The sequence below is a fragment of the Dipodomys ordii genome, unplaced genomic scaffold (assembly GCF_000151885.1).
Source record: "Dipodomys ordii isolate 6190 unplaced genomic scaffold, Dord_2.0 Scaffold106, whole genome shotgun sequence".
Classification (NCBI taxonomy): domain Eukaryota; kingdom Metazoa; phylum Chordata; class Mammalia; order Rodentia; family Heteromyidae; genus Dipodomys; species Dipodomys ordii.
The window spans coordinates 5,389,099-5,415,192 of record NW_012267322.1 but is presented as its reverse complement, the minus strand read 5'-3'; the positions used below and the strand labels follow the sequence as shown (position 1 = coordinate 5,415,192).

The following is a 26,094-nucleotide window of genomic DNA, read 5'->3' as shown; positions in this document are numbered from 1 at the left end:
AGGTCAACAGGTATCAATGCAGGCAAAAATACTTAAGCCAAGGGCTTCAAGTAAGTTATTAGAAAAATAACCACCTCTCAGCTTAATTGAAACCCAGAGTATCCAACAATTAAAAATATTGTAATCTGGCTAAGCAAAATGAACCCCAAGATAGGGACACAAGAAGTTTTCTTTTCCTTGCTGTTGTTTTCAATGTACTTATATTATACTATGTGATTTTTTTTTGTTTCTTTTGTATGTTCTTCCCCCATGGTATAACCCCTGTTTTAACTGTATTTGATTCCGGTGCCCTGCATCTAATATATACATTTTTCTAATTTGGGGAGGGGAAGGGAAATAACGAAATGCTGAAATAAAGATACAGGTTGACCCATTGTAGCAATGAGATGTACGAGACACTATGCTGAAAACGAACTTTACAACTTCAGGGAGGGTGAGGGAGGAAGGAGTTGGGGAGCTAGGGAGAGAAGAGATGGAAGGGGAAAAACAAAGGAGGGGGTAACAAAGCTGGACAGGAAATGTACTCCTACCTTACTCATGTAACTGTAACCCTTCTGTACAGTATCTTTACAATAAAAATATATTTTAAAAAAAGAATTCACCAAGAAAATAAAAATATTATAATCTGAGCCAGATGCCAGTGGCTCAAGCCTATAATTTTGGCTACTTTAGAGGCTGATATCCAAAGGATTATTGTTAAAAGCCAGCCTGGTTAGAAAACTTCATGAGACTCCTTTTCAACCCACAGATGGGCATAGTGGCACATCTCATCCCAAGCTATGTGAAAGGCTGTGAGTGAAAGTTGAGACTCCAGGCCAACCTGAACATAAAAGTTTGAGAGATTTCATCTCTAAAAAGGAAAACTACACATGGTAGTGGGACCCATGTTATCCTGGCTACAAAGACAAGCTTAAAGTAGGTGGCTCGGGGCTTACTTGAGAGCACAGGCAAGAAGAGGATCCCTATTTCAAAAGAAATCAGAATAATACAGGACTAGAGGCATGATTTAAGTAGTATAGAACCTGCCTAGCAAGTGTGAGGCCATGAGTTCAAACTCCATTACTGAAGGAAAAAAAAAAATGAAACCTGAACAGCTATGTCACAAGGACAAAATTCTAGCTAGGCGCCAGTGGTACATGCCTGTAATTTTAGCTACTCAGGAAGCTGAGATCTGAGGATCACAGTTAGAAGCTAACCCAGCCAAGTAAGTCCTTGGGACTTTTATCTCCAGCTAGTCACCAAAAAAGCTAGAAGTGAAGATGTGGCTCAAGCAGTAGAATGCTAGCTCTGAGCAAAAAGGGCTCAGAGACAGACACCAGGCCTGAGTTCACGTCTCAGAACCAACACAAGAAAACAAACGAACCTAAAAAAAAAAAAAAAAAGGTACAGCAGGCCCTCGTGGCTGTAATCCTAGCTACTCAGGAGGCTGTGATCTGAGGATTGTAGTTAAAAGCCAGCCTGGGCAGCAAAATCTGTGAGACTCTTATCTCCAATTAACCACCAGAAAACAGGAAGTAGAGCTGTGGCTCAAAGTGGTACAGCTTTAGCTTTGAACATAGGGACGGTGGCCAGGCCCTTACATCAAGCCCCAGAACAGACAAAAAAAAAAAAAAAATACAATCATTAAGAATAAAAGACTGTCTTAGACTTTGCTTCCAAGAGTATAAAGTGAAATACATATGAGAGGGAGACTGGCAATTCATTTCCAACTTCAACTGCTTTTATCCTTTAACCCAGCATAATATTTTTTAGAATTTCTCCTACAAATACATTTTTACCATGGTTCAGGTAAGTACATACTCAAAGTTACATCATTATTTGCAGAACAAAATGTTGGAAACATTAAAACTACTCAATTGTGCCAATATAAGGGTGAATTTCATGATATGTGAGTTAGCTCATTGAAGCAAAAAGATTAAAAGCAATGCAAATGCCCACCCATAGGGGATAGTGGAATAAAGAAAGGTGCAACCGCTAGATGAAATTCAAGACAACAGTAAATAAAAGCAAAGAAGTTCTTTTAAAAATTCCCTAGTAGCCAACACCTAGAAACTATGCCTATAATTCTAGCTACACAGGAGGCCAAGATATAAGGATCAAGGTTTACAGCCAGCTTGGGTAAACAAATCTGAGACTCTTATCTCCAAATAACCAACATAATTCTGGAAGAGAAGGAGCAAAAAGATTGAAAAGCATGGCTCAAGTGATAGAGCACCAACTGAGAGTTAAAAAGCCAAGCCAGAAAGCAAGGCCCAGACTTCAAGCCCTAATACCAGCACCAAAAAAAAAAAAAAAAAAGCTCCCAAAACAGAGAAAGGTGATCAGGGAGACAAGAGAAGGTACTAGGAAAAGTCAACATGGCCAACAACACATGTTATGTGTACATATGAAAATATTACAATGAAATCCATTCTTTTGTACAATCAATACATAAGAAAAATAAGTAAAATAAAAATTTTAAAAAAACCTAGACTTGCTTGAAACAAAAATGTATAAAATAAAAAATAAACAGAAGTTTTAGATTCTGTTACCTAGTCTCCATGCCTTAGACAAGTAGTGTCAAAGTTTTCACAGTATATTTATGAATATATCATAGATTCAGACATGCATTTGTATGTCTGTGTATTATTGTAAGATTCAATATATGATCTGCTATTGCAAAAAATATATACTTTCATGAAGTCTGGCATAAACATGTATAAATGAAATGTGTTTGCTGTAAATAATAAATGTAGGATAAAATATATGCATTCCTTAATAAAAATAAAAGTGCCTATTGGCCAAATACAACCCTCACACACACACACACCCCGAAAAAAAACACGCTTCAACATCTACTTGCACTGACATGCAGAAACATATTGGATAAATGACCACCTATTAAAGTGGTATCTGTCAGGAAGAAAGATGGGAAGTGACTGCAAAGGGCATCAGAGCAGAGAAAAACCCTTCAAAATTCTCTATTTTATATTATTTTGAACAATGTAAACAGATAGCCGACTCAATGTATTACTGATCGCCAATTCAAAGGTATTACTTCTTAATTGTAAACATGGAATTCAATACAAAAATGTTTTAGAGAGCACACAGCTCCATACACAGGCAAATGAGGTGTTTGGGAACCTGTCATAGATGAGCACAGCTCTGACAAATTCTCTGTATTGAATCCAGCCAAAGGGTAAACACACAGCACATTAAACTGCTCTCTGGTGTGGAGGCAGAGTGGCTCACACGTGGTTGTCAGATCTGCTTCTTAGCCTAATGTACAGATACATCCACACAGCTGGGCCCTACAGCACACAGTGCTGCCCACACACTTCTTTGCTGACACAATCGTGTCAAATATGTCAAGCTGCTCATAAATGCCACATAGCAAGCAGGAGATGCCTGGTAGGAGGAACATGAAGACCACCGCATGTGGGCTACTGCCCATTTTCATCACTCCTGCAAGTAACAGGGACAAGAACCTAGTAAGGCACATGCAATGAAAAACCATAAAACTTTAGAATAATATGCAGAACTTTCTTCAACAACTTAAGCCCCGGCTTGACTATGAATAACTGAGGCTTGAAGGTAGGAGTGAAGCATCTTGAGTAATTACATAATAAATTAACTGGATTATGACTCAGCAACACATACAGAGGGCCTATACTTTTCATCCTACTGCTGTCTCTTCAAACCTCTTTAGACCATGCTGCCAACAACTCTAATTCTCCCAGTTTTCATTTTCCATGTAGTGGTCAGGTTTGATTTAAAAAAAAAAATGTAATGCTGTTACCTGAGTCTTCTCACAAATACAATCACAAATAAAAGCCAGTGAACATTCACTGTAGGCAATCATGTGATCGATTTGGTTTGTAGATAGGTGCCACTGGGTCACGAAGACCCATCTCATTAACACTGTAAAGATCAGAAGGAAGTAGCTAAGGCAAAGGAAGTCAAAATAAACATCTTCTATATAATACAATGTATCTTTAAAAAAAAAAAAAAAGACATCACAAATGTGATGTTCCCCGTATGATTCTCAATAAAATAGGAAGCAGTAAAACGGAAACATGATTAGGAAGCAGAAATGAGTACAGATTCTAGCACTTCCTAGGTGTGGAACCATGCCTGACTCAAGCTCTTTCAACCATTTCCTCAACTGTAAAACAATGGTACAAAGGATTTTTGTGCAGAAGTGGTAAAATTAACCATTTAAATTAGTGCATTTTGCAGACTACAAACTATGTAGATTTTAGGCAGGGTAGGGGAGGGCTTCTATACATCAAAGCACAAGTCAAGGAGCTGAACTGTGAGTTCCAAAATTACTTGTACCAGTCCAGTACGTAATGTGGGACTCATTTCATACCTCCCTATGAGGGGTTAAGTAACCCATGTAAAGATCTATAAACACTACCTGTTGCACAAAAAGTCCTCAATACATTTTGGTGACTATCTTCTAATATTTATTTGTGTCTGGAGAAAGACAGCTTTATGTATCAGTTATAAATTATCTATTAAAAATCTATATGAACCCCACCTGATTATGTGTTAGACGAAAGATCATTCCTCCATGACAAATCCAGATATTAATTTGCCTAGATGACCTGGGAGAACTATATAATAAACTTTACAGAGGTTGTGTGTGTGTGTGTGTGTGTGTGTGCGCGTGTGTGTGTGTGTGTGTGTGTGTGTGTGTATACAATGCATGAATTAACTATAATCAGGAAGCTGCAAAGGTCATCTATAGAATTTTAGAATACATAAGAAAACCTCAGGCCTCCCTAGAGCTACTAATGTACTGCCAAAATATTTCATTGCCAGTCATGAGATATTCACAACTCATTCTCATTTCTCAAGAATAATACAAATTCACTCTCACCACACTCCACAGCATCCCAAAGTCAAGAAGATATTTATCTTTCAAGATCTGATTAATCTTTAAGACTTACATAAAAAGTACATATATGACATAAGACTTTTCAATCAAGAGTGCTTGCTCATGCCTATAACCTGAACTACTCAGGAAGCAAAGATCTGGAAGATTGTAGTTTAAATCCAGCCAAAACAAAAAAGTAGCAAGACCTCCATCTCAACCAACAGCTGGATTTGGTAGTACACATCTGTCATCTCAGCTATGGCAAGAGGGGTACATAGGCTTGAGATCCAAGGTGCTTCAGACAAAAAAAAAAAAAGCAAAACCCTACCTGGATTTTAGTTCTGGGTTAATAACATTAAATCAAGATTCTAAAAAGGCAAATATAAATGACTCAGATAAAAGAGAACTGGATAGCATTCAAAGTAGATTAGTTATATAAGGCTAATACACTTAAACACATAGTGAAGAAAATTACTTAAATAAAATACAGAAAAGAATCTGCATTAGTAACCTGAGAGATGATTTTAAGTATTTTAATACATGTACGTGGATTCATGAAAAGAGAAGAGACAAAATGGGACAAAGGAAAATCCAATAGGTAGGTATTTTACAAATTTGATTAAACTTCAAAACACAGAGCCATGATATTTCAGGAACTTCAAGAACAAAAAACATAAGGCACTAAAGCATATTATAAATTAAATTACTTAAATCCAGTGAAAACATCAACTAAAGCAAGTAGAGAAAAATATCTTTTAACATGAAAAAGCCATAAAATAACAATAAACATCATCTGGAAACAACATTATTAAGATGGTAGAAAGATGCCCCACTTCCAAAAAAAATGCTGATAAAATAAGTACTTTTAAGAAGTACTTAACAACATCAGCAGACCTTTACAGTAAGAAATGATAAAGGAAGATCTTCAGGCAGAAAGAAAAGGATGCTAGATACAAATGTGAATCTATGTGAAGAAATGAACAGCATCAGGAACAGTGATTTCACAGAAAATATAAAATTTTCCCTTTATTTAAATCTTTATAAAAATACTTGACTATTTGAAGCAAAAGAAAATAGCACCTTGTATGGTTTATAGCATATGTTTACATAATTAAACTTTACAAAAATGCATACATATATGTAACATGTAGAAGTTAAAGGCCTAAGAGAATGTGTACTATAAGGTTATACTGTAAAACTATTATATGTGTAAGTATTATACTTATATTGTATATGTATATTGTAGCATAAAGGCCTAAGGGAAGTATATTGTAAAATTCTTACATATGAATTGAAACAATGCTATTTCAAAGAGGACTCTATTAAAATAGAGATAAAGATGGATACTAGAAATATTGAAATAATTTTATGTAACAGAATTATAGGTACAAGGTCAGCAAAAAGATAAAATGAAATTACAAATATATATATATATATATATATATATATATATGTAGAGTACCTGCCTATGAAGCACAAGACCTTGACTTCAAGTATCACTGAGAGAGAGAGAGAGAGAGAGAGTGGGATTAGCTGGAGGCATGGTTCAACAGTAGAGTTCCTGCTGAGCAAATGTGAGACTTTGAATTCTAACTCTACTATCCTCCTGCCAAAAACAGCTATTATGTATTATACATAGTGAAAATCAACCATACAAATAAACACAAATTTAAATATAAATAGTCTAAACTCAATTAAAAGGCAGAAATTGTCAGACTGACTTGTTTGAAAAGCAGTGCCCAACTATGTGTTATCTGTAAGAAAATTCATGTCAATTATGAAGAAATAAACTGTAAAAATTAAAATAAGTACACCAGTGTGAACATACATAATGCTACAGAATTGTGGCACTTGAAGAAACTAGAAAAAGAAATAATACTTAAAAATTATACTTGGACATGAAAAATTAAACAGGACTCTAAATAGTCATACAATGAGACCAAAAGAGGATATTGTTCGGAGATCACAAAAGCTCAATAGCTATGTGCATCTGATCATATAAAATGTTTATCAAAATGAACTATAAGAAATGGAAAAAAGGATTTTTTTCTTTTACATTTTGTATTTTGTTTTTCCCCTTTTGTCAGTTTTCATTTCTGTATTTTTTGTCTTGTATGTAAATTTATCTGATTTGGGGAAGGTAAGAGGAAGAACAGAAATGGTGGGATAAAGGATAAACTAATTCAGCAGTGATACTCACTAAACAGTATGCTGAAAATGAACTATACAACTTGTGGGGGAGGGGGCTGGGAACCAAAAAACTGGGAGAAAAGGAGAGAAGTGACACTGTTCAAAAAGAAATGTACTCATTGCCTGACTTATGTAACTGTAAACTTTCTGTACATTATCTTTACAATAAAAATGAAAATATGAGAAATTATTTAAATGAGTTAGGCACCGCTGGCTCATAACTGTAATCCTAGCTACTTAAGAGTCTGAAATCTGAGGATCATGGTTCATAGCCAGCCTGGGCAGGAAACTCCATGAGACTCTTATCTCCAATAAACTACTCAAAAAGATCAGAAGTAAAGCTATGGCTCTAGAGGTTGAGTGCTGGCCTTGAGCAAAAGAAGCTTAGGAGCAGCGCCCAAGGCCCAGAGTTCAAGCTATAGGACTGGCAAAAAATAAAAGGGGGGCGGGGGGAGGAATTTTTTAAATGACAAAAAAAAAGAGAAAGAGAAAAGAAGTCAATTATATTAAAAGCCAGTCCTAAAAGAAAATTTAATTTCTAGCCAGAAAGGTAAGAAAAACAAAAACAAATGTCCACATAACAATTAAAAGGCCAATAGGGGATATTATTAACCTAACACTAACAAGGTCTAAAACTTGTACAATAAAAAAAAAAAAAGAATTCTTAAAAACATATCAAGGTTTCTTCAAAAAGAAAACCTGGGTTGTCTGTTAAGAAAACTGCACTTTAAGGTTTCCAGAAAGTAAACTCCTTTGGGAATTGTCCTTAGCAAAGCAACTTGTGCTTCTCCTTTTGCTGGTATCCTAAATTCTAAACAAAAGTCACACCCAAATGATTAAGATGTTGACTATTAAACAATGTTGCTTGGAAAATAGCAAAAGTAAAATTAATCCTTTTAAGAAACCACACCCTTCCTTTAGATGCAGTCTAGCAATCTCCCTAGAAGAGTAATTTAATCTGAAAAAAAAAAATGATTATTTGAACAGAAAGCACTGCTGAAGATCACTGAAAGCAGATACCCAAGTCACAGAACCTTTAGACTACAGCAACCCCAAACCTGCTGTCTCCACATTAGGATTAAAGGTTGCTCAGGCATGTGACCAGTTCTCTAGAATTAAAAAAAAAAAAAAAATCCAACCCAATTCCCCAGCTAAGTGTAGGAAGGCTAGTGAGAATGAAAGCTGCCACTTTGAGCCTCTCATTCCCATATTTACTTGTCTGTGGTGCTCCTCTTTCTCTTTCAACTGTTCCCTGCTTCACCCTGCTCTACCAAGTAAGTCTCTGCTAAACTCCTACCTTGTAAATTTTCCTTTTCTTCAAAGCTTCTGTTAGTTCTTTCTGCAGTTCTTTTTGCCTATGAATCTTGAGTTCCTGTGACTTTCATGGGAACTGAGAAGCAAAACTGAGAATTTTTTTGCTTTCTCTTACTGGGGAGCCCTCCTACTTGCCCCTCTCTCTCTCCCGTTATGCTAAGTCAAAAACCCAGATAAAAACAAAAGGGCTAGGGGCCTAGCTCAAATGACAAAGCACCTGCCTAGGAGACCTTGGATTCAATCTCTAGTACCAAAACAAACAAAATTGCCTAGTACCTTCCATGCCTTCTAGCATGTATTACTGATAATAAGAATCTGTCTTCTGAAGAGATGTTTTTTTCTTTGCAGCTTAACAATATGTTTCCACTTATATGCCTTATAATCTAAGTTTCAACATGATGATATTACTCCCAAGTATCCAGACTCAGGGAATTCTATAAATAAGAAAAATTCTCAATTGTCAGCTCTTCAAATTCTTTTTTTCTGGAATTCATATCAGAAAAATTAAGACCTCTCCAACTAGACTCCAAGTGTCTTGTCTTTTATTATGTTTTTAATTTTTTATATCTTCATACTGCATTGTAAGTGGATAACTCAATATTCTCAGGCCATCAATTTTCTTAATTGTGTCATCTCATTTACTGAGTTTATTATTTCAGCCACATATGGTAATACATGTTTGTAATTCCAGCCCTCAGGAGGCTGAGGCAGGAGGAGAATCTGAAGTTGCAGGCCAGATTAGACTACATATTGAGATCCTGTCTTAAAAATAAAAAACATTTAATATTTCTTTTTTTTTTTGGGGGGGGGGGTCTGGTTGTGGGGCCTAAACTCTGGGCCTGGGCTCTGTCCCTCAGCTCTTCAGTTCAAGGCTAGCACTCTACCACTTGAGCCACAGCCCCACTTGCGACTTTTTTCTTTTTGCTTATGTGGTGCTGAGGAATCGAACCCAGGGCCTCAGGCATGCAAGGCAAGCACTCTACCACTGAGCCACCTTCCCAGCCCCAACATTTAATATTTCTATGACTATAGTTATCATTTGGAAAACTTGTGACTGGTTTTTGTCATCTTCTATGCCATTTCTGCATAATTTCAGATATTTTAAATTTTCATTTTAACCAATGTGATGTCTTTATCTCTTGGAATAATATAAACATGCTTCTTTTAGTCTTTGTTTTTTTTCTGTAAAAGCGGATTTGTATCATATGGAATAAATTTATGGTCCCTTTGTTGATTTTGTTAATTATCATTCTGGGTATTTGTTTTCTTCAAGTGTTTTGGAGTTGCATTTAACAGCTAGCTAAGTCTGAGTGAAAGACTTTTTGTCTTTGTTTTTCCTCTCACTCCACTGAGTTCACCTGTCCTCTATCATAGTTCTGCATCACTACCCGGATGAAACCTGACATGACAGTCCCATGGAGCTCCAAGTTCTCTCCCCATCACTCCACAATGAGCCAGCCTGATTCCCTCCCTGATTCCAAGTTGGAAGCTACATCTCCCTTCTTTTGCTCCCCCAAACCCACTGTTGCATAGAAGCTACCGTCTGGGGGATGGAGAGAGTACATCTTTAGGTCTCTTTTTATGAGAAATGTAACTTCATCCTGGTCCCTGGCTTCAAGTATTGGGTCTAGATCCCGGAATTTTCAGTCCCTATTGAGAGAGACCATGGAACTGTTATGTAGATAAGGATAAACAGTGGTGGACCTAATATGTGGCTGGTAACATGTGTCCCAAAATGACATCTTTTTCCCACAGTGCCTTGTTCAAATGCTTCTTCCTGTTCAGATACTTTTTCCCATAATGCCCTGGATGCCCACACAACCAATGTAAAGAGCTAGGGCAGTGCATGCACAAGCCATGAAGCACTCAGTGTAAAGCCCAAGGGAGAAGAAATGGGAGGAGCCCTGGATATAACAACCACCATCCAAGATGACTATCTTCATTGTAGCCCCTTTCCAGATGGAGAGTTTCTGCTTATGTTCTTCCATGACTTTCCTTTAACTTTCAAATAAACTTACTGTTTATCTTAAACATTTACCTGCAACTTTTGTAAACCTGCAAGTTTTTGTTGCCATATCCTCAGCCTTTGTAGGACCACCATTTCAGTCCAGTTTGTTATCTCCTTTGGTTTAGTTATCTAGTCAGCCCACAACACCATCTTGTCTGGAAGCTGAGCTATGATTTTTTTTTCATTTCTTTTTTAATATTTTGTCTCTGCAGTTGCAGAGGGGACAGAGGGCACATACACATTGCAATAGTTTGACAAGGCAGAGATTTCTTTAGGGTAACAATTCTTACCAGGACATTTATTAGGTCAAAAGATTCACTTGTTTTTTTTTTTCAACGTTTCTGATTCATGTTGTGTAACTGCCCTCCACCTGATATCAATTTTCATGTCTATCACTAGACAATCACATTTCTTCACTCAAGCACCAGTTATTACTAAACGTTTACATCTTTGGAAACTTGACAGACCACAAGTTCCCCACTCTAATTCACATTTCTTTATAACTTTTCATATGCTTAGTGACATCTCAATGAGTACTCTTCTGTGAAATGCTTGTTCCTGCCTTTCATTTACCTTTACTTCGGGAATTTATATTTTCCTATCCTAACTCTAAGAATCTGTACTTTATTTTATTGTGATGTAAAGACAATGAAGACAAACCTTTTTTTTTTGGGGGGGGGGCACAGTCCGGTCGTGGGGCCTGAACTCTGGGCCTGGGCGCTGTCCCTCAGCTCTTCATCTCAAGGCTAGCGCTCTACCACTTGAGCCATAGCACCACTTTCGCCTTTTTTCTTTTTGCTTATGTGGTGCTGAGGAATCTAACCCAGGGCCTCATACATGCAAGGCAAGTGCTCTACCACTGAGCCACGTTCCCATCCCCATGAAGCCAAATCTTATTATATCTGGTGGTATTACAAGTGTGTGTGTGTGTGTGTGTGTGTGTGTGTGTGTGTGTGTGTGTGTGTGTCCTTGCCCATGCACTGTGTGTGTGTGTGTCCTTGCCCATGCACTAGCACTGGTTCTAAGGCTTGAACCCTGCGTGTGTGCATGCGTGTGTGCGTGTGTGTGTATGTGTGTGTGTGTGTGTGTGTGTCCTTGCCCATGCACTAGCACTGGTTCTAAGGCTTGAACTCTGCCCAGGGTTCAAGCACTAGGCTTTTTCACTCAAGGCTGGTGTTCTACTACTTGAGCAACACCTCTATATCCTCCAACATTTTAAAATGTTGTAAGACAGCACCTTTCACTGTAACACTTTTCCAAGCACAAGTCAGCTATACAATTTCTTTATCTCAAGGCAAATTTTCTTTCAAAGTAAATTTTAAACAAAAAAACTAAAGACTCAAAATAATATACTTAATGTACTTAAGCTGTTACGATAACTTGAATATCAAAGTTACTTTATCTAACTGACTTAGTTTTGATGTTTTCACCTAGAATCACCAATTTTAAGAATGTAAAGCCAGACACCAATGGCTCTCACTTGTAATCATAGCTACTCGGGAGGATGAGATCTAAGAGTTACAGTTTGAAGCCAGTCTGGGCAGGAATGTCCTTGAGACACTTACCTCCCATTAACCACCCAAAAAAGACAGAAATAGAGCTGTTGCTCAAGTGATAGAACAATAGCCTTGAGGACAAAAGCTCAGGGACAGCACCCAGACCCTGAGTTCAAATGCCAGGAGTGGCACACAGCCCTCCCCCTCACCAAGAAAAAGAAAAGAAAAAAGAACTACTAGAACTTTGGGGGAAGGTTATGTATCTAAACAATATACTATCAATATCTAAACAGTAAGTTAAACTATTATATTAGATACTTTCCTACTGGCCAATGACTCACACAGAACAATTCTAACATCTCTGGACTCTGTTTACTGTGACTGCCTTGCAAGCACGTGTTCCTTGGGTCAGCTCCAAAGTAATTCCACTGAAAATAGAGATACCACTTACCCAACATTCTTCCTCAGAATCAAATATTGTCTATGATTTTGTAAGCGAATACAATACCAAAGGCAGTATCATTCCAAACCATAAAAGAGAGATAACAGAATTAATTAAAACTCCTCATGCCATTCTGCCTACATTTTAGCTCCAACAACCTAATAATACAACCTTTTACACTTCTTAGAGAAACTCCTCCCCAACTGGCCATACCTGTTGAGATGCAAAGCCAAGTTCTCTCAGTCATATTTCAGGGTACTTTCCACCTTGAAACACTATGCCTTGAGAGTACACTCAAAGATCAGAGGGCAGAGATTTCTCCATGAGATTTCACCAGGTGTCTTACCCAGCTTAGCATTAGTATGATAAAACTTAGCATTCTCCTGCCAGCAGTCCAACTGTAAATAACCACACTTGAGACCCATAGGATTTCTGATTTCTTTGTAATTTTACAAAGCTTTAACCATTAAAGCATGATCAAACAACCTGCCATGGGAAAACAGATGAACAGAAGACTGCAATAAAGCCATCAGTAAGTGACCTCAGTGACTGTCCATTTAATAACCCTTTGTCTCTAACTGTCCCTTGTAGGCTCTCAGCTGTTTCCAAAGCAAGTGCAATATAATAAGACATTAAATACCTCCTGTTACATGGCTACAAGTGAATTATACAAGACAGGATATGTTATTTAACATAACCAAAGAAAAAAAAATCCTATAGCTGCTGACACAGCTGTATCAACTATCAGTTTCTTCTAGCAGGGATGAGAAGTTAAAGAAAAATATCTTATTTAATAACTACTTTAGAGGTTCATAATACAAAGTAGATATTTCTTTTTGTTTTTATGTATCTATTCCCAGGATCCCAGAAAGTCAATACACACTCCTTATTTTCAACACTGCCTGACTGAAGCATGGCAAAGAACTCTTATAATTTCATCAGTATGTATTTAATCTGATTTCAATCTATGCATTTAATTTTATCAACTTTCCTCTTCCAATTATACCATTAATGAAAAACTTCTACTGCTGGATTGTCTGATAAAAAATGAATAATAATTCTAAAAGTTATTCCTCTGCACATATGCCAAGGCTTGCAACCTAACCTAAGCATCACATGGGCAATTTAATTATACTATAAAATACAAATTCCTATCTGAGATATAATAATGACAGCACCAGGTTTTCTTCTGAGTGAATGATTCTGTTCTTAATAGAAAGTGTATAGATATTTACATAGCTCTCAACCACCAGAGGAAAAAGGGTAGAAGAGTATAGCCTACATAATATAACTGTACAGGTTCCAGAACCAGCCCTTAGCAGTTCAAAACCTGCCTTTGCCACTTGTTAGCTGTATGACCATGAACAAAGTATTGAACTTCCATGTGCAATCTTTCTTTCCCTACCAAACTTCCTGAAGATCAATTTAAGATAAGTGCTTAGAGTTCCACTGTCTTTTAGCCTGGTCCCAGTGTCTGGCTTCAACTACTGCCACTCTACTAAAACAATTTTGCCAACGTTAATGGTCAATTGTACTTGCTAAAACAGCACCATCCTTTGAGTCATTATTGAAACATCAGCCACAATTAAGAGCATCTCTGTTTTCTCTGGTTCTGTAACGTTCTTTCCTTTGCATTACTTCACTCTAGAATGCCTTTTTCTCTGTTTCAAGTCTTTTCTCTTCTGCCCTTATAGCAAACATTGCATATCCTTTTCACTCTTTTCACTCTACAAAACATTCTTCCTTTAGGCAATCTCATTTTCTTCACATGTCTTCATTACAGATTAACTCTCCAATAGTCATCTCTGGCCCAAACCTACATTTAAAACTGTCTCTAGGATGTCACATCTTAGAAGGTCCCACCAGCACATGGGATTCAAGAACAAAGTCAGTGTTTTTCTTGCCTGACTTTCTTTTTTTTAATTTTATTTTATTTTATTTGTGAACATACTGTACAGAGGGGTTACAAGTACATGGGCAGGATAATGCGTACATTTCTTACCAAGCATTGCAGCCTCCTCCTTTGGTTTACCCTTCACATCCCTTGCCTGACTTTCTTAAATCTGTTTCTCCTGTTTCTAATCATATGTTAATATCATCATCAGAATGACTACAAATTTTGGACTTCTATTTCCTTTCTCATTCATTTTGCCCACATTTATTAACTGTTGAAGGCCGTTTTATCCATCATAACTCTTTTAATCTTTACCATTAATGAAGATGAGGCAGATCTCCCCATTTTAAAGAAACAATACCAAGATTTAGATATAATCTTGATTCAAGATTAGAAAGCTACTAAATGTCAGAGCTGATTTCATGAGTCCTATCTACAAAGCCCAGGCTGTCTATCATAGTGTGAGATGGGAATGTCTATTTAAACATACACGTATCCCATTCTAGACACTGTCGCCACTGACAGCCAAGTCTAAAGAAACAACAGTGGTCAAGACAGACATGACCTCTGCCTTTATGGAATAAAACACATGGTAGAACTGTCAGTTAAACAATCAAATTACAATCAAACATAGGAAGCTCTATGACACAGAAATCAAGTGTGGAACCACAGCACCTAACTGAAAGGCTCGTGGAAGGCTCTCCCCTGAAAGTAACATCTGACTGAAACCAGAAAAGGTAGTAGATGTTTGCCAAGCAAAAACAGATACCATTTTATACCCCCTAGGACCACTATCAGAACCAAACAAAATGGAACAGAAAATAACAACTGTTGGCAGGAATGTGGAATGTCTATACATGGTTCTTAAGAATATAAAATGGTACAGCCCCTATGGAAAATATTGGGGCTGTTTCTCAAAAAACTTAAAAACAGAATAACCATGACTTGGTATTTCTACATCTGAGTTTATTCCCAAAAGAAGTAAAAATAAAAATTTAAGTGTACATCCATCTTCATAGCAGAATTGTTCACAATAGCTAAAAGGTAAAAGCATTTCAAGTGTAAAAAACAGTAAAAGCATTTCAATAGATCAATAAAATGCAATATAAACATTTCATGGAATATTATTCAGCATTAAAAAGGAATAAAATGTGTACGCATGCTATAACATGAATAAATTTTGAAAAGTCTGTGTTAAGGGAAATAAGCCAGTCAGTAAAGTACAAATACTATGTGATTCTGCTTATAAAAAGTACCTAGACTAGTCCAATTTAAAGAAACAAGACTTTGAGAAGGCAGACATAGGGAGATACTGTATCGTGGCTACGTAATAATACAATGTATGCAATAATGGAAATGTTCTGGAGATGGGCATAGTGATGGTTGCCTAACAGTAAGAATGTATGTAACATCGTTGGATTCAACACTTATAAGTGGTTAAGATGGTAAATCATATATTTTGCCACAATTTTTTGAATCAGCTTTGTCACTCTTTGTACACATTGGTCCACTTTCATATGAAAGGTATAAATCATTTCCTCCTAATATTTTATAGAATGCAGTTATACCACAAACCATAGGACATTTACATGGGAAAAGCTAGTGAAATTACAATATTTTATATTCATACTTTAAGATGTCCCCTAAAAATCTGGTTTCATATAATCTAATTTAGTCTCTTCTTCAATCAACATAGTACTTAAGTTTTACCTTTACTTATTTTTGTGACAATACTTGGGCTTGAACTCAAGGCCTTGTACTCTTACTTAGCTTTTTAGTCCAAAGCTAATGCTCTACCACTTAAACCACATCTCCACTTTCAATTATGTGCTGGTGCCTTGGAGATAAGAATCTCAGACTTTTCTACCCTGGCTGTCCTTAAACCACGATGCTCAGCTTTCAGCCTCCTGTGTAGCTAAGATTACAGGCATGAGCCACCAACCTATGGCCCAGCATAGTATTTCTAATACCTTAATTAGACTATACAGATCACCAAACTCTAAGAAATGGTTTAAAAAGAAAAAAACAGCTATCCTGTCAATTCTAAAATTAAGCAATTGTATAAGCATATCCAGTATCTTAGGGCTTTTCTAACTTAAAAAACTTGTGTTTCAGAGATATTAATATCAAACTAGGACATTTATAAATAGTTTACCCTACATGAGAAAATTAAGCATTCTTAAGTTCTATAATAAATTCAGTGCATTTCCCAACATAAATAACAAGCTATTATAAGTGTTTTATATTTTATCAGTGAATTTTTCCATTTATTAAATAGAAATTACATTATTAAATGTCTGTAACATTTGAGCATAATATAGACTCTGTATTACAGAATTCAGCTCACAGTAACACTACAATTCAGTCTAAAAAAAACACAAAACAGAGAACAAAGTTTGTTGTTGTTTTTTCATTTTGATAAATTTAAGAATGCCATCTATACTTTAAATCATACTGTAAGATGTATCTTAAGAAAATGACCTATTTCCAAACCCCTTGTGTAAGTATGACATAAGGAAAGTTCAGTCCATTCGGATCTTCTGATTTGTCATCCTATATATGATGCTATCATATCCAGGGTCCATGTTCCAAATGTTGTAGGAGATGATGAGGACAGCCAGAACCAAGGCAATCATCACCCAAAGTACCAGGTTGAAAACCACTGAATACTCAAAATTATATTTATATGCCAGGTTATAGGGAATTACTTGTTTCTCTGGGTTTGCCTCAAGGATCATCCTGGTCTTCCTCACCAGGCGTGTGTCAAAGGACTTGATGGTCACTAACTCTACCACAGCATTCCCTCCATAAAGACTGTACATGTCATCTGCAAACTTTTGTAGAGCATCAACGAGGATCTTAGAAGCATCTCTGAATTGTTCCGACTCTTTGCCATAACGTTTCTCAATTTCATCCAAACCTACTAGCTCCAGGGAATACAAATCAGGAGAATGATCCTCAGCTACGTGCTGGTTGAAAGATAACAAACTTGAGATCTCATGAAGCACTTGCAGTTCACAAAGAAAAAGCAGGTCAACTTCCTCATTCCTACTCAGAGAATTTAAAGGGAGTGAACTGAGAATGGAGTTTTCTTGAAACAGGTGATTCCGGAGTTGCTGTAATGTGACTGAAAGGTCTTCAAACACCGAGTTAGCCTTCCCCACCAAATATACTCTTTCCTCGCTGGGAGCCAACTGCAACACTACAGGAGTTTCTTCAGAGAATAAGGAGTGGATGGCATTTGCCACACTGTCAAGACTAAAAGGAACTGCATTTTCCAAGGGGTAGGAGATGACTCTTTCTGTGGGGAAGGCCAGTTTGTCTATTCCTTTCACCATTACCATAATGGTAGCTTGGGGCCTGCGGAATAGGTTACCCACTGCAAGTCCTGGCCAAGAAAGGTTTTCTTTCACAGTGAAGCCCATGGACAAAGCAGCAACGTCTGGGATTCGCTCTGCTGATATAGGCCAATTTCCATTTCGGAAAACAACAGACCCTGGTGATCGTAATATACTAAACTCGTTCCCCCAAACACCTGCCACCAACAAGGACAGCAGTACGAGGAACGCAGTCGTCATCGTGCCGCGGCTGCTGCAGCAGTGCAAGGCGACACAGACGGCCGGCGGGACACCGGCGACCACCGCAGCGGGAGGAGGTGACTTGCTCGAGCTGGTTTCTACTCCCAGAGTCCGCCGCCACAATTTCTTAAAAAGCATTACAAACACTATATTTGAAGGACAGAAAGGAAAATAATTTTTAAGACATTAAGAAGTTGAGAAAGGCTAGGGAAAAAAATTCCAAAAACCCTCCTAAGCACTTGATAGGATTTCTAAACCAGATAGTCTTAAAGGTCTGAGGCCACATACTGTTCTCAAACCCAGCAACCAGGTCTCATTTTTTAGCACCAGGGAATGAGAGTAGGAAAAAAAGTTCACAATTGCCTAATCAGAAATGCAGAGTATCCTTCTAAATTAAAGTTAGGAAATTTTCCTCACATCCTGAGAGAGCTGTCAAGTTTTATCTAGGCAGAGGAATCTCAGTCATGTTAAGTCTGAACCACAAAGAGTCTAACAGCTAAGCTACAGAACAGCATTCTGAAAAGACAAATAGTACTTGTTGCTTTTGGAGAACCTAGTTCATGAGAGGAAAAATTGCTTTTGCTTGTGTTCTCTGAGTATTTTGCAGATCCGAGCTCAAGTTGCAATTCATTACAGCTCTGCCTACACAGGAGCCTGTGCCAATGACTCCATTTTCAAGGTATCTCTCTCATCCATAAAATTCAATCCAGGCCTTAAATTTGGTACATGAAAACCTTGTTTCAGAGACTATCTTTGTATTTGTAGGTATGTCAAAGAGTCTATTCAGATAAGTAATCATAAATAATTTTAAAGTACACAGCAATAACAGATTGTAAGCTTTCCCTTTGTGATATACTTCAACTTTATAAATGTTCTGCAATCTTAAACTAAAATGTTTAATTTAAATTGAAATTTCAAACACAACTTTTACTACTTATACAATATGCATTGAATGAGAAAATATACTGTGATAAGGAACATATGCTCAAAAATCTTCTATACCCAGGAGATTGCTTCAAGGTAACTGCCCTTCTGGAGACCAAAGAAATAAAAGGAGGAAATGTCACTACCAAAACTATTGTCCAAAGACAATGTAAGATTGAACATGAGGTCAATTTTATATCAAATACAGAATAGTTATATAACCACAAATGGGAAAGGCAGTTAAGATTAAAGAATGAGCAAAGATGAAGGAGAATTTACAAGCTTTAGTTAGGATGTGTCTCTCAAGAAGATCTACTGTATTATAATTTCCTGCTCCCAGAAATCTGTACTTGTCACTCCTGTAGGGCAAATAATTTATAAATGTTGGAAGAACATTACTTGGTGGAAATAACTACAGTCTATTTTGTGGTTTCTCATTGATATTCCCACCAGACACTACACAAACTCCATGGAACAAAACATGGTGTTTCTGAATTACCCACAATTATGTTAAATGAAAGAGGGAGATTTGATAAGAACAAAAGATAAAGGACTAGCCTAGAGTAAACCAATCACAAGAATCAGGAGCACTCATTTCTGTGTTTATTTTTCCATAAACCAGCAATAAAATAATTCAGTCTGACTGGTGTAGACCTCTATCAGTCCCATGGAGTATACACACTCATTTGCCTTCTTGAGCTTATTATTTGATTAACTACAACTTCATTTGATTCACCTAGATTAGGGACATACTGTATAATCTTCAAATCAAACATGTTTATCTGATTCGTTAAACATGCCAGACTTGCAGAGAAAGTTAAATTGAGGGCAAAAACGTGAAAACTCAGGAAATAAAATACTCACTTGTCAACATTGCAATGTCAGTCTCCCCCCATTCGATATCAATCTCAATCTTTCCCCACCCTTTATCTCTATAACCCTTTGTATCTCCCTTCTCTGTCCTCTTTGGTGTTTAGTTTCTCTGAGGTAAGGTCTTGATATACAGTCTAGGTTGGTTTAATTTATAAACCCAGAGTCCAGGGTTTACAGGCATGTACCACCATATCAGTCTTACTGTTAAGTCTTAAATTTAATCTGCTACAACTATATGAGAGTCTTTTAAAATCAATGTTAAGTTTTATCCCACTAGTGACAATTCTGGAAGCTACCACACACATACTCCCCCCCAAAAAAAGTTTTTTATTCCAATTAGTAAGTTTAACTTGAGCTATTTACAGTCAAAGAGTCCCTTCCAAGTCCATTTTTTGGATTACTAAAATCAAAGTAATTCAACAAATTGAGTTTTCCAGTTGTATTTTCCAGTAAGAAGAACCCAGTGTCCTCTTGCAATAATATTTAGAAGCATTTTTATCTAGCTGTTCATTGGTCCATAAGGTGATGATGTACACAGCAAGCTCCTTAACTGGGACACACAAGTTGGAATGTAAATGCTGCTGCCTAGCAACTGAAGGTGTGGGATTTTTAACAAGAATGCTCAGGTCACATTTAGTCTTTCTATATAACAGCCTTAAGCTAATAACTTGATAGTACCACTTATTAGCGTTATTCTTATGGTCTTCCACCTCATTTGACTGTTACCTATTAAAACATCAGAGTAACATACTATCCAAATGAATCAATTAACTCAAAACAGCCACAAGGAATCTAGAATAGTAATTTAGACATTCTAAATGTTTAAATGACATTTTTGTTTATAAGAAGGCAAATTATCTTATAGATTACATCTGAGATAATCTCTTCTGAGTCCTGTTCCATTCAAGAGGCACAGTTAAATTTTCTGGTTTCATTTCAGTATGGTCTGATCTGCCAAAAAATACACAGTGTGTGTTGCCATTCTGTTTTTGAATAGATGCTGTCAAAAATGCTTGGAACCACAGAACCATATCAGAGGAGCAGCACAGAGGCTTGATTTCTCCACTCATAATAACTAGTAATCCCCAAAGTTCAAAGAGCACTTTTCTTACTTATGGCCAAAATAATATAAAAATAATGTGTATGTTTATGTACTCTCTTGTATGTCAACTTTCTCAAGCAACCCTGAGACCACTAAACAATTTTCTCTGCTTCAAAATCCATTCCAAATCCATCTACTTCTCCTCACTTCCAGTTATCCTCCTGAGGCAAGCGACCTTTACCCTCACCTACAACATTCCTCTGGCCTTCCTTTTGTCCCCTGCCTATGGTCCAATCTCCAAAGAAATCAGAGCATCTCTTAAAAAAAAAAAAAAAAAAAAAAAACAGATGGAATCATGCCACTCCCTTGCTTATATACTATTTCTTTCTTAATGAGCTCCCTCTGCACATGGAATAAAATCTATACTCTTTGACATTACTGTGTTTCCTAATTATAGCAAGTCTCCCTCTCATTCACCAGTCTCAAGTCATACAGGCCTTCTTTCTGTTCCTCAAATAATCCTTTTCCCTAGGCTTTGCACAACTTCTGTGTTCTCATCTATTCATTCCCAAACCATTCTAACAAAAACAGCACCCTCAACATAGTGACAAACTGTCATAAGCATGTTTATTGACCTGTCCTTACTACTTGTCTCTCCCAGTAGAATGTAAGCTCCATGAAAGCTGAAACAAGTGTACCTTCCTTTCTTCTTTCACTCAATTATTTTCAGACTTATTTTAGTCCAGGCATCTTTCTAGTTAATGAGATTCAGCAATGAACCGAGGAGGCAAAAAAAAAACTCTTACACGTACTAATGCTCAGCCAGAGATGCTCAAGTCTCCAGACAATGATGTGATCTTAGGTTTTACTGTGCTTTGATATGACTTCTAAAACTATTTTCATTAAACCAATCAAATTCCTAATGAATGAAATCTACTGAGACTGATCTCACAATTATAACTTATATTCAAGCTAGAATAATATCAAAAGCTTAGCTCTAACATAATTATTTAGAGCTGAGTGTTGTCCAAAAGCCATTTAATACTTACCACCTTATAAGAAAACAGCTTTTCTTCCCAATCCTAACCTCTTTCATAATTTTTCTTAAATCACAATCCCTCACACCACTTTCACCTCCTCTGTAACCCCATATACTACAACACTTTGGCAGGGGAAAAGGAATGAAGTTAATGAACACATTGAAAAGGCTTGGATATATGTGAATACATTTGCAATATGTGAATTCTACTCTAAAACAGTTTAATTTTTTTTTGCTTAGTTCTAATATGAGCATCATTTATCTAGTGAATGACTAGTAATGAAACCTTCTTGGCAATTACCTGTTAGATTTGTCACACCCAATTTAGCACTTCAGCAATTATAAGAAGTAAAGCCCAAATGTGAAATCATTTAAGTCTAGCCTTCTTTTTGCTGGTAGGATGCCCTGAATTCCACCCAGAGGAGCCTATCACTGCCAACACCTTGACAGCTCACCTATTTGCAGGTCCACTAATAAATGCCTGCTATCTTTCCTCCAACTAAAGGAAGAAAAATCCTGGAAAAGCACAATCCATCTCTTTTGCTACACACATACAGAAAAGCATTGTCTTAAAAGGTACCATGTAACCAATCCAGGGCCAATTTATATGTTCAATCTATATAAAGTGCTAAACCACACACGGAAAAATTACAGAAGAGCATGTGGGATCATAACCAACTTAGGTATTATTAGTTTGATATTTAGACTCATTTACCTACACAACATCAGAGAGTTTTCAGGGCCTTAGTATACAGGCAGCAAGCATACTATTTGATTCTGCAGAGCCTCCTAGAATAAATCATGTACTGAAATGTACACAGATTCTTTGAGAAGAAACTATTCATATAGAATACCAAGTTCAGGTCATAAGATCAAGAACTTGCATACAGTATTCACCTACAAGGGCAGTGGTATCTAGATTGAGGTGGCTGACTCACTATAACTGCCTACTTAGTTATCGTTTTTTACATGACCACCTTAAAAAAAGTGGGACTGGGGTACATCTTCTGAGAGCACCCTAGCCCCACTAACTCAGAAAGTCAGGAGAAGGATCTAGATTGCTTCTGTGTGCATCATTTCTAAAGTCTCCAAAGCAAGGTAACAATCAATCAGGTTTAAAAACCACTGACCTACAGAACTTATAATTTGAACACAAATGTCATAAGAAATCAGGCACTTAAATGAACAAAGCAAGCAGATAAGTCAAAGAAAGTAATGGGAGTATACATTCAAATTAAATTTAATTGAAAAAACTGAAAGTCCAATTTGGTCCTCCTAATTTGCTTTTTTTTTAGACTTTAGGTCTCTGAATTTAACCACCATATATCTTTTCTTTCTATGCCTGGTACAGTGTCTGAGGTGCAAAACATTCAATGAATCACTATTAAATTACTGCTAACGATGGGGGAAATCCCAGCTCTTTTGATGTTATTTGAACTGCAAAGGTAACTCCACCTTCCTCATTCTCAACCAAAATGTATTGTACACCTATGATGTACAAAGTTCTAAGGATTGAGCTAAATAAGACAGAAAGATTCCTGTCCTTGTGTAATTTATGTTTTATAAGATTTATGTTATATAAGATAAGGATAAATATTAATAAATAATCCAACTACAGACAGTAATGAGTGTCCTTCAGCATGAAAATGGCTACGTTTTATCTAGGAGGCTTTTAAGCCACACAGATATCAATGAAAGATATTGGCTTAAGAAGAGCTGAAAAATACTAATCTTATTGAGTATAAGGGTAAAAATTACAGACCCTGAGCTCTACCATATTCTAGTTGAGAGGCCCTGGACAAATCATTTAGTCACTATAGACCCATGAGACTAAATGACCTCTAAGATTTTCTAGCTCTAAGATCTTCTATTCCAGGAAGGATGAATCGGCAAAATTAACTGGGATGTCCATGTCCAGTTTAGAATGCCAGATATTTTGATGTGTTATTCCTCAATCGCTGATTCTTGACATTTACACATTGTTCTAAACTAAAAGTATTTCTCAAGCATCTCATGAGTCCTCTATAATTTACCTAAGGCCAAACCACAGGTTCAGATATCTATGTAAGAGCAATGGCTACATTGCTACATCCAGGCTAGCTTATGAAGCCAGCAGTGATATAGTTCCTAGTGCATAGGAATCTAAATGTCAAGTTTAAAGGGATCCAGAAATTCAATTCTCTCATTCAATTAACATTGAACTGTAGGATGCCAAGTACCAGTCTTGATTCTCTAAGAAAAAAAAAAAAATCAGCCTTCTCCCATAAGGACTATAGTCTGGTAGAGACCCTTAAAGTGGGTTTCAGCGACATCACTAACCCATAAAAGTAAATGTGAAGTGTGAGTATATGAGCACTTTTCTGGGGAGAGGGTCCACAGCTTTCATCATACTATTGAAAGAGTCAATCTGGGAACAAGTGGAGTTTAGACAAGGTTAGTAGTGTGCAAAATCACGGCCAAGAAACTGAGGGTGTAGAATAATTCTTGCTTGGCACACACAAGACTCTGGATTCCACCCCAGAATGGGGGGGGTGGGAGGGGCAAATAAAAGGCACAACAGAAATTTGAACCTTGATCTGCTAGCCTTACCAAACTTGTATTTTTTTCTCCTCTTCTCTTAAAAAGAAAATGAGCCACTGAAGCTTCTATGGATCATGAACCAGAATCATACACCATCTTTTACAAGGCAGATCCAAGCCAACAGTCTTCCACAGGTTGCAGGAGCCAATGGCTCAGGTTCTCCACCTCTGCTTCTCCCAGGTTAAGACAATACAATAGTAAGAGCTCAACACATGACATCAGGGGTCTTGCCAGTCCCAAGTCAAAGCATATGTCTCTCTTCAGGTAGCCCAACCCCAAGGTCATAAACTTAACTATCCCCATGGCAAGAGTCCTAACTTTTTTTGGGAGGGGGAGGGGTTCGATCGTGGGGCCTGAACTCTGGGCTTGGGCACTGTTCCCTCAGCTCTTCAGCTCAAGGCTAACGCTCTACCACTTGAGCCACAGCACCACTTCCGGCTTTTTTCTTTTTGCTTATGTGGTGCTGAGGAATCAAATCCAGGGCCTCATGCATCCAAGGCAAGTGCTCTACCACTGAGCCACCTTCCCAGGACAAGAGTCCTAACTTTAATCTATCCTTTCAACTTAGCACATGTGACCAGATCTCACTCTCCTAATTTATCTCTTGGCCTAACTCTTGGTCTAACTCTTGGTCTTGAAGTATTATGCTCACAAAAATGGCTGTTTCCATTTCATGATCCATGCTGGAATTTGTATAAAAAGATACCCACAAATCAGGAATCAAACATGACAGAGTTAGGAAGTATAATGGACAAGAATAATGGGAAGGACCTGGCCCGTGGAATCTATTGTCTAACCCTCTGGCCCACTACTATACAGAAGCTGTGTAACTTTGGGTAAGTTACTTTCCTCTCTGAATCCTGCTTGCTAATTATGGAAAACAGAGACAATGATAATTCCTATTTTGATAATCAACAAAGATTCAGAACTATTTGAGGGATACAGATGGAATGAGTCACATGGGGTTCCTTTCCTCATGAAGCTTATATTCTAGTGAAAGAAAAAGAAAAATAGCTAAATAGTCAATAAAATAAAAAACAAATTTTAATATTAATTACATTAAAATAATAGTAGCTAATAGATCATAGTCATATACAATATGACTATATACAATATGTCAAAAACTACTATAAAAATTACAAAAATTTAGTTAAATCTCTCAATGGAAGGATATAGTATTATTTTATACGAAGAAAATTACAGTGTCTTATTTAATATCACAGCCAGTAAGAGGCAGGACCAAGACTGAAACTCGGTCTACCAGCATAACCTCACTCTCCTCTGCATCAATGATTTTATGAAAACAGAATCTAGTAATGGATGTAATGGAGGAAAAGTTGAAGTGGGGTGGTTAGGAAAGCACACTGAGCAGGCATCACTTTAGGTTTGAGTATACATTTGGGAAAGGAAAGTTCTTGGCAGAAAGAACAAAGGACCAGAGGAAGAACCAGCCTGGAGGTTTTAAGGGTCAAGTGATTCTGGAGCACAGTGAAGGCTAGCAGTTGGATCTGAAACAGGAGAAGCCATATGTTGGGTTTGTCAGTCAGAGCAAGAGAAAACCCCATTATGTGTATGATGTACTCATTAAAGGCTATATTAAGATGACACAATTAAACTTGCATCTTTAAAGTATAAATCTAGGGTTGGGAATGTAGCTTACTGGTGGATTAGTTGCCTAGCATACTCTGGGTTCAATTCCTCAGTACCACATAAACAGAAAAAGCCAGAAGTGGCACTGTGGCTCAAGTGGTAGAGTGCTAACCTTGAGCAAAAGATGCTGGAGGACAGGGCCCAGGCCCTGAATTCAAGCCCCAGAACTAACAAGCAAGCAAGCAAGCAAGCAAGCAAGCAAG

The 26,094-nt window shown here is 37.1% G+C and overlaps 2 protein-coding genes across 3 annotated transcripts in view; both read right to left on the bottom strand.

Annotated features, from left to right (window-relative positions):
- Nucleotides 1–26,094, bottom strand: part of Fto (fat mass and obesity associated) — a 379,565-nt gene that overhangs the window by 276,891 nt on the left and 76,580 nt on the right. The window lies entirely within an intron of this gene.
- LOC105994460 (renin receptor-like) overlaps nucleotides 16,438–26,094 on the bottom strand; it is an 86,237-nt gene continuing 76,580 nt past the window's right edge. Inside the window, exons 2-3 of one of the 2 annotated variants that reach the window (XM_013027976.1) lie at nucleotides 18,722–18,815; nucleotides 16,438–17,929 (exon numbers count right to left, since the gene is read on the bottom strand). In XM_013027976.1, the coding sequence (XP_012883430.1) occupies nucleotides 16,728–17,929; nucleotides 18,722–18,764 (1,245 nt within the window). In that variant the 5' untranslated portion in view covers nucleotides 18,765–18,815 and the 3' untranslated portion in view covers nucleotides 16,438–16,727. The remainder of the gene's footprint in view (nucleotides 17,930–18,721; nucleotides 18,816–26,094) is intronic. The other variant, XM_013027977.1, reaches the window with a different exon arrangement.